At 38.2% G+C, this 14,731-nt stretch overlaps 1 protein-coding gene and 1 pseudogene across 2 annotated transcripts in view; both read right to left on the bottom strand.

Annotated features, from left to right (window-relative positions):
- The window catches only part of Vom2r28 (vomeronasal 2 receptor, 28), a 29,312-nt gene extending 16,717 nt beyond the window's left edge, over positions 1-12,595 (bottom strand). For both annotated transcript variants that reach the window (NM_001099472.1, XM_087651753.1), the window contains exons 1-2: positions 12,399-12,595; positions 8,655-8,946 (exon numbers count right to left, since the gene is read on the bottom strand). In NM_001099472.1, the coding sequence (NP_001092942.1) occupies positions 8,655-8,946; positions 12,399-12,595 (489 nt within the window). The remainder of the gene's footprint in view (positions 1-8,654; positions 8,947-12,398) is intronic.
- Positions 5,941-6,683, bottom strand: LOC103691055 (proteasome activator complex subunit 3 pseudogene; annotated as a pseudogene).
- Positions 12,596-14,731: the final 2,136 nt, after the last annotated feature.

The following is a 14,731-nucleotide window of genomic DNA, read 5'->3' as shown; positions in this document are numbered from 1 at the left end:
TGGCTCTTTGCCAAGAAACCTGGAAAGGTAATAACAATTGAATGTAAATAAGAAATAACCAATTTAATAAGATGGAGAAAAAAAAGAAAACCAAAGGAATAGACAAGGAGTTGTAGATACAAGCATCACCAACAGAATACAAGCGATAGAAGAGAGAATCTCAGGAGCAGAAGATTCCATAGAAATCATCGACACAACTGTCAAAGATAATGTAAAACAGAAAAAGGTACTGGTCCAAAACATACAGGAAACCCAGGACTGAATGAGAAGATCAAAAGTAAGGATAATAGGTATAGAAGAGAGTGAAGACTCCCAGTTCAAAGGACTAGTAAATATCTTCAACAAAATCATAGAAGAAAACTTCCCTAACCTAAAGAAAGAGATGCCCATAAATGTACAAGAAGCCTACAGAACTCCAAATAGATTGGACCAGAAAAGAAACTCCTTCCGTCACATAATAGTGTTATGTGAAATAAAGAAAGAATATTAAAAGCAGTAAGGGAAAAAGGTCAAGTAACATATAAAGGCAGACCTATCAGAATAAAACCGGACTTCTCTCCAGAGACTATGAAAGCCAGAAGATCCTGGACAGATGTCATACAGACCCTAAGAGAACACAAATGCCATCCCAGGTTACCGTATCCTGCAAAACTCTCAATTAACATAGATGGAGAAACCAGGATATTCCACGACAAAACCAAATTTACACAATATCTTTCTACAAATCCAGTGCTCCAAAGGATAATAAATCGTAAAGCCCAACATAAGGAGGCAAGCTACACCCTAGAAATAGCAAGAAACTAATCGTCTTGGCAACAAAAGAAAGAGAAGAAAAGCACACAAACATAACCTCACATCCAAATATGAATGTAACAAGAAGCAATAATCACTATTCCTTAATATCTCTCAACATCAATGGTCTCAACTCCCCAATAAAAAGACATAGATTATCAACCTGGATACTCAATGAGGACCCTGCATTCTGCTGCCTACATGAAACACACTTCAGAGACAAAGACAGACACTACCTCAGAGTGAAAGGCTGGAAAACAACTTTCCAAGCAAATGGTCTAAAGAAGAAAGCTGGAGTAGCCATTCTAATATCAAATAAAATCGATTTTCAATGAAAAGTCATCAAAAAGGATAAGGAAGGACACTTCAAATTCATCAAAGGAAAAATCCACCAAGATGAACTCTCAATCCTAAATATCTATGCTCCAAATACAAGGGCACCTACACACATAAAAGAAACCTTACTAAAGCTCAAAGCATACATTGCAACTCACACAATAATAGTAGGAGATTTAAGCACTCCACTCTCATCAATGGACAGGTCATGGAAACAGAAATTAAACAGAGACATAGACAGACTAAGAGAAGTCATGAACCAACTGGACTTAACAGATATTTATACAATATTCGATCCTAAAGCAAAAGGTTATACATTCTTCTCACCACCACATGGTACTTTCTCCAAAATTGACCATATAATTGGTCATAAAACAGGCCTCAACAGATACAGAAAGATAGAAATAATCCCATGCATCCTATCAGACCACCAAGGGCTAAAGCTGGTCTTCAATAACAATTAGGGAAGAATGCCCACATATACATGGAAGTTGAACAATGCTCTACACAATGATAACCTGGTCAAGGAAGAAATAAAGAAAGAAATTAAAGACTTCTTAGAATTTAATGAAAATGAAGGTACAACATACCCAAACTTATGAGACACAATGTAAGCTGTGCTAAGAGGAAAACTCATAGCGCTGAATGCCTGCAGAAAGAAACAGGAGAGAGCATATGTCACCAGCTTGACAGCACACCTAAAAGCTCTAGAACAAAAAGAAGCACATACACCCAGGAGGAGTAGAAGGCAGGAAATAATCAAACTCAGAGCTGAAATCAACCAAATAGAAACAAAAAGGACCATAGAAAGAATCAACAGAACCAAAAGTTGGTTCTTTGAGAAAATCAACAAGATAGATAAACCCTTAGCCAGACTAACAAGAGGACACAGAGAGTGTGTCTAAATTAACAAAATCAGAAATGAAAAGGGAGACATAAGTACAACGTCAGAGGAAATTAAAAAATCATGAGATCTTACTACAAAAGCCTACATTCAACAAAACTTGAAAATCTGCAGGAAATGGACAATTTCCTAGACAGATACCAGGTACCAAAGTTAAATCAGTAACAGATAAACCACTTAAACAACCCCATAACTCCTAAGGAAATAGAAGCAGTCATTAAAGGTCTCCCAACGAAAAAGAGCCCAGGTCCAGACAGCTTTAGTGCAGAATTCTATCAGACCTTCATAGAAGACCTCATACCAATATTATCCAAACTATTCCACAATATTGAAACAGATGGAGCACTACCGAATTCCTTCTATGAAGCCACAATTACTCTTATACCTAAACCACACAAAGACCTAACAAGGAAAGAGAACTTCAGACCAATTTCCCTTATGAATATCGACTCAAAAATACTCAATAAAATTCTGGCAAACCGAATCCAAGAGCACATCAAAACAATCATCCTACATGATCAAGTAGGCATGCAGGGTTGGTTTAATGTACGGAAAACCATCAACGTGATCCATTATATAATCAAACTAAAAGAACAAACCCACATGATCACATTAGATGCTGGGAAAGCATTTGACAAAATTCAACTCCCCTTCATGATAAAGGTCCTGGAAAGAATAGGAATTCAAGGCCCATACCTAAACAGAGTAAAAGCCATATACAGCAAACCAGTTGCTAACATTAAACTAAATGGAGAGAAGTGAAGCAATCCCACTAAAATCAGGGACTAGACAAGGCTGCCCACTCTCTCCCTACTTATTCAATATAGTTCTTGAAGTTCTAGCCACAGCAATCATACACCAAAGGAGGTCAAGGGGATACAGATTGGAAAAGAAGAAGTCAAAATATCACTATTTCCAGACGATATGATAGTATATTTAAGTGATCCCAAAAGTTCCACCAGAGAACTACTAAAGCTGAAAAACAACTTCAGCAAAGTGGCTGGGTATAAAATAAACTCAAGTAAATCAGTAGCCTTCCTCTACACAAAAGAGAAACAAGCTGAGAAAGAAATTAGGAAACGACACCTTTATAATAGTCCCAAAAATTATAAAATACCTTGGTGTGACTTTAACCAAGCAAGTAAAAGATCTGTACAATAAGAACTTCAAACCTCTGAAGAAAGAAATTCAAGACCTCAGATGATGGAAAGATATCCCATGCTCATGGATTGGCAGGATTCATATGATAAAAATGGCCACTTTACCAAAAGCGATCTACAGATTCAATGCAATCCCCATCAAAATAACAATCCAATTCTTCAGAGAGTTAGAACAATTTTCAAATTCATCTGGAATAATAAAAATCCCAGGATAGCTAAAAGTATCCTCAACAATAAAAGGACTTCTGGGGGAATCACTATCCCTGAACTCAAGCAGTATTACAGAGCAATAGTGATAAAAACTGCATGGTATTTGTACAGAGACAGACAGATAGACCAATGGAATAGAATTGAAGACCCAGAAATGAACCCACACACCTATGGTCACTTGATTTTTGACAAAGGGGCCAAAACTATCCAATGGAAAAAAGAGCATTTTCAGCAAATGGTGCTGGTTCAACTGGAGGTCAGCATATAGAAGAATGCAGATTGATTTATGCCTATCACACTATAAAAAGCTTAAGTCCAAGTGGATAAAGGACCTCCACATCAAACCAGATACACTCAAACTAATAGAAGAAAAAGTGGGGAAGCATCTTGAACACATGGGCATTGGAGAAAATTTCCTGAACAAAACACCAATGGCTTTTGCTCTAAGATCAACAATCGACAAATGGGATCTCTTAAAACTGCAAACTTCTGTAAGGCAAAGGATGCTGTTATTAGGAAAAACCGGCAACCATCAGATTGGGAAAAGATCTTTACCAATCCTACAACAAATAGAGGGCTTATATCCAAAATATACAAAGAACTCAAGAAATTAGACCACAGGGAGACAAATAACCCTATTAAAAATGTGGTTGAGAGCTAAACAAAGAATTCACAGCCGATGAAAGCCAAATGGTTGAGAAACACCTAAAGAAATGTTCAACATCTTTAATCATAAGGGAAATGCAAATCAAAAAAAAACTGAGATTTCACCTCACACAAGTGAGAATGGCTAAGATCAAAAACTCAGGTGACAGAAAATGCTGGCGAGGACGTGGAGAAAGAGGAACACTCCTCCATTGTCAGTGGGATTGCAGACTGGTACAACCATTCTGGAAATCAGTCTGGGGATTCCTCAGAAAATTGGACATTGAACTACCTGAGGATCCAGCTATACCTCTCTTGGGCATATACCCACAAGGTGCCCCAACATATAACAAGGACACATACTCCACTATGTTCATAGCAGCCTTATTTATAATAGCCACAAGCCGGAAAGAACCCAGATGCCCTTCAACAGAGGAATGGATACAGAAAACGTGGTACATCTACACAATGGAATATTACTCAGCTATCAAAAAATGACTTTATGAAATTCATAGTCAAATGGATGGAACTGGAAAATATCATCCTGAGTGAGGTAACCCAATCATAGAAAAACACACATGGTATGCACTCATTATTAACTGGCTATTAGCCCAAATGCTTGAATTACCCTAGATGCCTAGAACAAATGAAACTCAAGACGGATGATCAAAATGTGAATGCTTAACTCCTTCTTTAAAAGGGGAAGAAGAATAGCCTTGGCAGGGAAGAGGGAGGCAAAATTTAGAACAGAGACAGAAGGAACACCCATTCAGAGCCTGCCCCACATGTGGCCCATACATATACAGCCCCCCAATTAGATAAAATGGATGAAGCAAAGAACTGCAGGCTGACAGGAACCTGATATAGATGTCTTCTGAGAGATACAGACATAATACAGCAAATACATAGGCGAATGCCAGCAGCAAACCACTGAACTGAGAACGGGACCCCTGTTGAAGGAATCAGAGAAAGGAATTGAAGAGCTTGAAGGGGCTCGGGACCCCATATGAACAACATTGCCAACCAACCAGAGCTTCCAGGGACTAAGCCACTACCCAGAGATTATACATGGACTGACCCTGGGCTCCAACCTCATAGGTAGCAATGAATAGCCTAGTAAGAGCACCAGTGGAAGGGGAAGCCCTTGGTTCTGCCAAGACTGAACACCCAGTGAACGTGATTGTTGGGGGGAGGGTTGTAATGGGGGGAAGATGGGGAGGGGAACACACATAAAGAACGGGAGGGGAGGTGTAAGGGGGTGTTGGTCCGGAAACCGGGAAGGGGAATATCAATCAAAATGTAAATAAGAAATTCTCAAGTTAATAAAGATAAAAGAAAATTTAAAAAAATTTTAAAAGATGAAAAAAATAGTAATAAATTTAAGGAAAATGTAAAAAAATAGAAGTTTGAAAAAAATAATTGTAGCAGTATTTGCTGAAATTTTTGCCAGAGGTTCTCATGAGAACTGGCACTCTGACTGAAATGGTGTGTTCTATGTTTTCAACAACATGAAACAATCTCTGCTTACTGAGATTTGTTTAAATAAAGAAATTCTCTCACTGCCAGTCAGTCAAGCTACAAGATTCTCTCTACCACCACACCAGCGAATTCTTCTTCTATTCCTCCTTTCTGGAATCTGTGGAGTTCTGGAGGTGGTGCCTTGCAGAAAGTCCTATAATGTCTATGCTTAGTAAGTACCCTGGAACTACATATCTTGACATGCACATAAGTCCAATCTTATTCATTAACTTTCTTAAAATCTATCAAAGTCTCCCAAAGAGATATGATGTTAATAATTCCTGGCCCATTTCCAGCCATTTTCCCCTTCACAATACTCATATAACAAAACAAGGCAATATAGGCTATGAGGCAGACTCACAAGTGACCCTGGCCCTAGCCTTGTCCACTATACAGTGTCTCTGCATTACTGCTCCAGGGCCATTTGATCTCAAAGATTTTCAGGATCATGTCATGTAGAATGCCATACTGGTTGCTCAGCACTGAGATGATAGGCAGAGGATGATGTACCCATTCTTATCAATTTCTGTGGCAGTGTGGTGATAGTCCTCCACATGGGAATATTTAGATATTTTAGAAAACAAAGTTGCTCTTGTAATACAATATGTCAAAATTTAGTCCAGATAAGACACAGCATCACTCTCGACAGTTCTTAGCTATGCAACTGTTTTCTCCTGAATTGACACTCTGAAATTGTTCCCTTCTATTCTGGGAATAAAGATGAATCCATATTTTGATCATGTGACACTTCGAGATCAGCAGCTGAAACTCGGGTTTTTCTTTGTCAATAATGTCCACAGTCTCCTGGTTGTTTTTCAACATCCCATTGGTCACTACAAACACCTTGGTTCCCTCTTTACATTCATCCAGTCTGCACTTCTTGCTAGTGGGTCCATCCAGTACATCATGGCTATTGGTGAGGAGAATGGGATCAAGAACTGCAATAATCTTTTCTGAGTGAATTTGAGTTAGGTCATAGATATTTAGGATTGGTTCTTTCATGTTCTAACTACATCTTTGGGAAAAATTTTGATACCAAGTCTTCTTCCTCATTTGTGATCTGCTCTCTTAAAAAAATCAAGCTTCACTTCCTGATCCACCTTCAGCAAATAGACCATGGCCAGGCCTGATCATGCCTGACCCACTGGGTACTGGAGGTGCTATGGACTTGAGGAAGGGCCCCAGAGGATCCTGAAGAATCTCCCCTCTCCTCAGGACCTAGGACCTGGCTATGCTTGTTGGCTTGCTCACTACTTTCTAGTTCCCTCCCTCTGTGCAAGCTGGCCACCTGCCTGCCTGCTGCCTGCTAGTTCTCCCTCTCCCTTCCCCTCTCTCTCCCTCTCCCTCTCCCTCTCCCTCTCCCTCTCCCTCTCCCTCTCCCTCTCCCTCTCCCTCTCCCTCTCCCTCTCCCTCTCCCTCTCCGTCTCCCTCTCCCTCTCCCTCTCCCTCTCCCTCTCCCTCTCCCTCTCTCTCTCCTTCCTTGATTTCCCTGCTCATGTGTCTCTGCTATTAGTTGGAGTCTAATGAAAGTCTCATCTAGTTCTGTGATGTGATTACTTCTTTTTTTCAGGGCTCAGGAACACTTTTATCTCCTACCCAAACATCCCCCACTCAGTCTGTCATAATTTCTGAATACCTCCAAGTATGTGCATCATACTGGCACACAAATAATTGTGGGATTCTGTTTTTACTTCTTTACTCACACTCTTTCCATGTTTTAGGTTTTATGTTTTCTACATTTTGATGATTAAGTGGTTAAAAGCTGGAGGGACTACAGGGAAAGTGTTAGGTGTCTTTTAGGAACAAGGGGAGTGAAGGTGGAAAGGATACCTTTTCTTGTCCTAGGCTAGTGTCTCTTGTATGTGTGGAACTTTTTGTCCTCTCTGCCTGCCCTGGTGATACCTTAGGTCTTGACAGCTATATCTTTCCCACCTCGATACTAACCATGACAAAGGACAAAGACCTTAGGCCTTTAAGTGCATGCCTACAACTTCTTTCGATGTATATATAGCTGCACTTTTCACATAAACGTGTACACATGTACATACACATAGGGACATGCATACATGCTTCCTGCTCCATTATGGAACATACTTTCCTTGTTGCACCACCAACCCCTCAAACTCCTGTTACATACAACACCTTAGCAGGTGATATTTGTCTTAGTCATCCACAAAGCAGAAGGCACAGGCCCATCCTCTTCTGATAATGTAGCCCTTGTTGCCAGGGTAACTTGAAGGAGAACTGAGATTGAAGCAGCAGAGTTCTCATGAAGGCCTTCTTTCTATGACTCAGGTTCTTTTTGATGTTATGCAAAACTGGTCCCTGTTCCCTACTTGTCCTTCTTTTAGACTAGGCTGTGTGCTGGCTAGGTAGCAGTCAATTGTGAGGCCCAGAGGCTGCTGCTCCTCATTATGCTTTCCCTTTGGGAAATAGTTCTCATATTTTTAGTATTGTGCTTCCAGGGCCAAGAAGTAATTCATGTGTATATATGTGTGTTCACATACACATGTGCACATGTATGTGTTTCTGTGTGTGTGTGTTTACATATGTGTATTAATACGATGCAAATGTTAAACCCATTGAAGAGTTGCAACCTCTCTTTAATCTTCCAGCGATCTCCCTTGTTATGATGTTTTTATTAACTCCACCAGCTCCCAGCTTTTTAAGTGAGTGTTGGTCTCTGCAGTTAGCCTGCCAGTGACTCTCAGTGTCTACTTGACTTTTACTGCTCTCTGTCTTCCAATTCCCAGTCATCTTTCCACCTGGGTGCCTAACTTTCTCTAACAGCATTTTATAGAACATGAGTTGGGATGTTCTCTTCCCATAAGTAGTGCTCAGTAACAAAGCAATTGCATTTGCACTGGGCAGTACACATACCCAACTGTAGATCTCTTCCACCTGAACCGCTTCCTCCCCAACATGTGTTTCTCAGTTTTGCTTTTTGTTTGATTGCTCCTCTTCCCCTTCTTCCTTGGATGTAATGTAAAATTTTTTATGAAATCAAAATGAGAAATTATTAAAAATACAGTTAATTTGACCTCTTCTTAAAGCTGCAAAAATAAAATCTGTGGTTTATAATAACTCACACTAGGAGATAAGAAGATGTTCAAGTGTATCCAGAAATGATAAGATGTCCTCCAATGCGGTCCCGTAAGCAGAAATGTACACATATTCTCTTCATTACAGAAATAATTAGGGATAGGCCTAAAATATATTTTACTGTATAAATAGGGTGTAAGTAATTCAGTTTGTCCATCACAATGGCCCAAAGGGTATTTTATGATCAAAGACATATTTGGTAAAAGATCGGGATTCCTGTTGATTTCATCAATTGAAAAGGCCAATGCCATAGCGTATTTGTGGTTTTTCATTGTTTTTCTGTAAAAGAGTAGAGTGTTTATTATTGCCAGATATCTATGCATGATCATTCGATCTCAGTAAAAGCACCATGCTGTACTGGAAATTTGTGCATCTAAACACTAAAGATGGAACCTAATTGCTTTGTGGTGAGATTGGGTGGACATGAGAACCTAGAAAACAGCAAACACTTTATAATTTCTTACACTGTGTCTCCCATACATAAAAATGGTATTGACCTCTTCCAAAGACATATTTTCATCTCTATTTTTGAGTGCTTGATCAGAAGGTAAAACGAATACCATAGATAAGAACAAAATAGTAATTCTGATCATGGCTTCATTTAAAAATTATTGAGTAATATAAAAACACATGTGGGGGTTGGGGATTTGGCTCAGTGGTAGAGCGCTTGCCTAGGAAGCGCAAGGCCCTGGGTTCGGTCCCCAGCTCCGAAAAAAAGAACCAAAAAAAAAAAAAAAAACATGTGTTATGAGAGCCATTGAGTTCATGATATTTTCTTGTGAAATTAACTGAATTGGTAAAGGAAGTGAAAACATGATTTATCAGTACAGAATAGTCTTTCTGCAGCATTTGGTTCCTGTACTTACAATCACTTACATTTAGGAGCCAATATTCTTAACATGTCACCTCACATTTATCCAGAGCCTGTTAATTTTTTCTTTCAATATTTTGCTGAAAGAAAATCTTTTCTAAAGTTTTACTTTTAATTAAATTCAAATACCAAACATGCATTTGGTAAAGGATAGATGCCTATGCATATGGTTGTATGTATTTTAGCAAGAAATATGTAGGTTTACAGAGGACAATACATCCAAGTGTTTTATAAGATACTTTGCTGTACACTGTCCCTGCAAAGGATATGCAGGTATGCACTTGTGCTAAGTACTTAGTGCAGAGATTAAGGATTTGTCCCATCCTCCACTTATCATTCACCTACTTTCTATTTACAAAGGAATGTAATATATTCACTCTGGAAACTTCTCATCATTATAAATTAATTCTAGGGAACATCTTTGATAATCTTTCCAATTACATTAAAATAACACGAACATCCTATTGGGAGCTAGGAAGATAAGGAAATTATTGTGATATTTGCATGTTCCAGTATTATATGTTTAAAAAATAGAAGAGATTTCGCTGTACGTTGTATAGAATATATTCATGTTTTGTAATAAAAGTAGGCCACATGACAATGGAAATAATACTATATTGTCTTTATGTTCATGTAAACATCATTAAATTCATAGGCAAATGTATGGATCTAGAAAATATCAGCCTGTGTGAGGTAAACCAAACACAGAAACAAACATGTCACTGATAAGTTTATAGTAGCTCAAAAGCTCTGGATACTAAAGATACAATCCACAGATCATATGAAGCTCATGAAGAAAGACAAACAAAGTGTGGCTGTTTCTGCCTTTATTTTAGAATGGAGAACAAAAGTATTCATAGGAGGATACATGGAGACAAGTTTGCAGCAGAGACTGAAGGAAAGGACATCCTGAAACTGCCACACCTGGGGAAACAGCCCTCACACAGTCAACAAACCCAGACAATGCTGATGCCAAGAAGCATAAGCTGACATGAGCCTTCTATAGCTTTTTCTTGTGAGGCTCTGCCAGAGCATGGCAAATACAGAGGCAGATGCTCACACCCCACCATTGAACTGAGTACAGTGTCCCCAATGGAGGAGTTAGAGAAAGGATTGAGGGATCTGAACTGGTTTATAACTCCATAAAAACCACAATACCAAACAACCAGAGCTCCCAGGGACTAATCCACCATCCAAAGAGTACACATGGACAGACCCATAGCTCCAGCTGCTTATATAACAGAGGAAGACATTGTTGGGTATCAATGGGATGAGAAGACCTTGGTTCTGCCATGGTTCAATGCCCCAATGTAGTTGCTTGAGTGTGGGAACTCCATTATAGAAGCTGGGTAGTGGGGTTGGGAAAGGTTTTATGGACAGGGATCCAGGAAACACTATAAAATTTGACATACTAATTAAAAAAAAATCCAAAAATAAAAACGAAAATAAAACATCTCCTGTAACATCATTGCCATTTCATATAATTTGATCAATAAACACCGAATAGACACCTATAAATTTAATAATTACATTTAAGGTAAATACAATAAGCATTTCACCAAAAATTGTATTCCTGTATTGTTTTCCTTCTACACTCTATAAAATAGGCCATTTTAGGATATTCTTTATTACCACAGAGAGAAAAATCTCAATTAAAAACTTTAGTAATACATAAGAGAAATTTGAGAATAGATCTTGTGCAATGCTCAAACCCCTCGTACAACTAAAGTTAAAGAAGTATATGTTACTTAAGATTCTTGTGTTGTCTAGCATTCCAAGGCTTTGTTTTAAAACAACTATATGCAATCCACAAAATGGATATTGATACCACAAATGTGATCTTATATTTGCTGAAATTCCTGAAAACGTCCCACAACATATAAATATAATGTAAAGGGTCAGAGATTAACCAACTTAGACATGAAAAGAGAAGATATGCTTCTTAAATAATGACAGAAAACCATAATAGGGAACTCCTGTATCACTGTTCTCACATGTTCCCACTATCCTACACCACAACTGTTATCCATGGCTGTGACAAGGGACATAAAAAGTCACCACTGTTATTGATGGCCTCACTATTCAAATAATGCAAACATATAATTTAATTCCATATGGTAAAAAGGTTTTATTCTAAAGAGGGAGGGTCAAACTGAACTTTATGAAATATAAAAAACCAATGATTGTACATGATCAATGTGAAACACTAAGCTAAAGTACTTTTGGATTTATATTTTAAAACACTTGGATGCATTGCCCACTAATGACATTAAATATATATCCAGGCATTCATATGAAGTATGAATTTCTGAGTGTAAAAATCTCTTCCCAAACATGATGAAGTATTAGAAGGAAGAAGGATCACATGAAATGAATTTGATAGAGTAAGTTTGCATGTATGTAAAGTCCTTGATAATTATATGCCCCAGGAATATTACCGAAACCAGCATATTCTCTAGGAGAAACACACTGATGGAAGGACTGTCGGCAGAGTTCATTTATTTGAACATAGTTGGGATTAAACACACTGAATTATTACAGGATCTATTTCAATAAGTCATCACTGTCTAGCAACATAAACTGTTATTAGGAGGGCTTTATGAGAAGTATCAGTGTACATAGACTTTTATTCCTCAGCTTCCAGGGTTTAAGTCAGAGGCTACCTGGAAGAAAAACAAAACCTTCACTGAATTAATTAAAAGGAGAAAATAGGATAGAGTCTGTCAAAGAATTAAGCTTGTTTCTTGGTGTTCAGATTAGAAACAGGACAGAAGACTCAAGAATTTGCCTAATCTTCATCCTCAGAGCACTCATCAAATATTCAAGTTGTCATTTACATGTAAAATACAAAGGCACTTACAGGATATTCAGAGTCTGGTTGAAATAATCTTTTTCCACAGGCATCTGAACTGCTTCAAGGATGAAGGAACAAGTTATGCTCAAGTCTTCATCCCTGACTTCATTCAAATTTATTCTCCAAAAGCACTTGGGATCAATGAAATTTGCCATGAGAAGTGGAATGTTGTGGAAGAAGAAGACTACTATCAAAATGAACATTTTTCCTGCCTTAAACCCGTGCAGTATGGATGTGAAGTGCCATGCATATCAGCATATCAAATTTCTACCATCTTTTATTTCTCTGGGCAAAGGAGAGCTTTGTTACATACTCATGATTCATTTTGTTTTTCAGAGTGCTCCTAAGCCCTTGAGGAATCTAAAACACTTTCTTCCCTGGGGCTCTGCAACTGGTGTTCACAGCCCATGTAATAAACATTGAACAGTATATGCTTAGGAGGATAATTCATTCTCTGGCTCCATGATATCACTCATGTTTGTAGACACATGAGGAATGACCTTTTGTTCAAATATGATCTTTGTAAAATTTCAACAAGGTGTTCACGTGAACCACATTTGAAATGAGGTAAGTGGGTTGTATCAGAACGTCCACAGTGAGAAATCCAGTAATGGTACAATCAGAGCTACTGGGGACACACAGGACATTGTATTACAAAGTCCAAGTCAGAGAGGCAGTGTCATGTGTATAGTCACTGAGATACACAGGCCATGTACAGTGTGGGCTATGTCACACCAGTAATATGAACAGAATATCTAATTAATGTCTCTGTTTCCATTGTCTTTAGAATCAATAATCAGACCAAGTCATAAATATAGATTTAATCCAGCACTATCTGAAATCATTCAGTTCTTCACAGATGCACATTTAATTTACATGATAAAGATTGAGTTTTTAAGGTTCAGCAAGAAGCAAAGAAAATGCCACTCTGTGTGCATGCTTTTTTTCTTTCTTTTTAATGATGATTTTATTTATTTATATTTCAAATTTTAATCCCCTTCACAGTGTCTCCTTTATAACCCTCTTATGCTTCCCTACTCACCCCTTTTCTATGAGGGTGCTCTCCCCACCCCCCCAACCACTCCTACCTCAGCTACTTAGCATTCCCCTACACTGAATAATCGAGGCTACATAGGACCAAGAAACACACCTTCTAGTGATGCTATAAAAGGGAGTCTTCTGCTACAAAGCCAGCTGGAGCCATGGGTTCCCTCATTTGTACTCTTTGGTTTGGGGTTTAGTTGTGTGAATCTACCTTCCAAACATTCAATAATAATGAGAAAATAATGTAATCTTAATCTTTGAATTTGAAATCATGATCATTCTCTCTATGTTCAATTTTATTCAATTTAATAACGTGTGCTAACCCATCTATTCTACATTACCTTTATTTTCCTATATTTTTAATTGCATTGTAATTTTATTTATCTCATTTTTAAATGCAATAGTGGCTGTGAGGAATTGTTTGTTAGAATTTTTTTTCTTCAGCATCTTAGAAGCAACTAATGACTGTGAAGCAAGACAGTGTTTTGATATGTAATTTTTCTTATAAAAATCTTTCTACCCATGTAATATTGTTTGCAGTCTCAAATCAACATTGATAATCAGAGAGTTTACAGAAGATTGTACACTCATTAACTTCTTTCAGTGGAGTTAGTCTGAAAGTAGGCAGAGCCTATGTAGACCACCCATTGGTTTGGGTGATGATCTTCCCTATTTTGTGTTTTAGTGATGGAAACAAGTTTACTGTTTGCCAGTGGATATTGCTGTGCATTGAAATGTCAGTGTTTCTCATAGTAAGACTTTTGATTCTGTGAGAAGCTGTCCTTGAGTGATGAGACTTGTATCTAGAGGAATGTGAAATCTTTCATAAGCATAAAGAATAAAGTTGTCTTTAAAGAGGGAGGAATGGGACCACCCACCCTTCTCAAAAATTTTAAGCCAGAATTGTTCCTGTCTAAAGAAACTACAAGAACAAAGATTGGAACTGAGACTGAAGGGCCATTCAGATACTGTGCCACCTGGAGATTCATCTTAAATCATCCATCAAAACCAGACACTATTGCTGATTGGAAGTACTTGTTGACATCATCCTGATAATAGCTTTCCTCTGAACTGCTCTGCCAGAGCTTGACTGATACAGATGCAGATTCTTGGAACAACCCATCAAACTGACTATGCAGACCTCAATGGAGGAGTTAATGGAAAGAATGAAGGAGTTGAAGGGGTTTGCAACGCTATAGGAAGAACAACAATACCAACCAACCTGAAATTCCAGAGTTCCCACAGACTAAACAAACTATCAGAGTGACCCCATGGAGGAACCAATTGCTCCAGCT

This window comes from Rattus norvegicus, chromosome 1, assembly GCF_021556685.1.
Source record: "Rattus norvegicus strain SHRSP/BbbUtx chromosome 1, alternate assembly SHRSP_T2T, whole genome shotgun sequence".
NCBI classification, from domain to species: Eukaryota; Metazoa; Chordata; class Mammalia; order Rodentia; family Muridae; genus Rattus; species Rattus norvegicus.
Note: the sequence above shows the minus strand (reverse complement) of the source record. Positions and strands in the feature narration are given on the sequence as shown.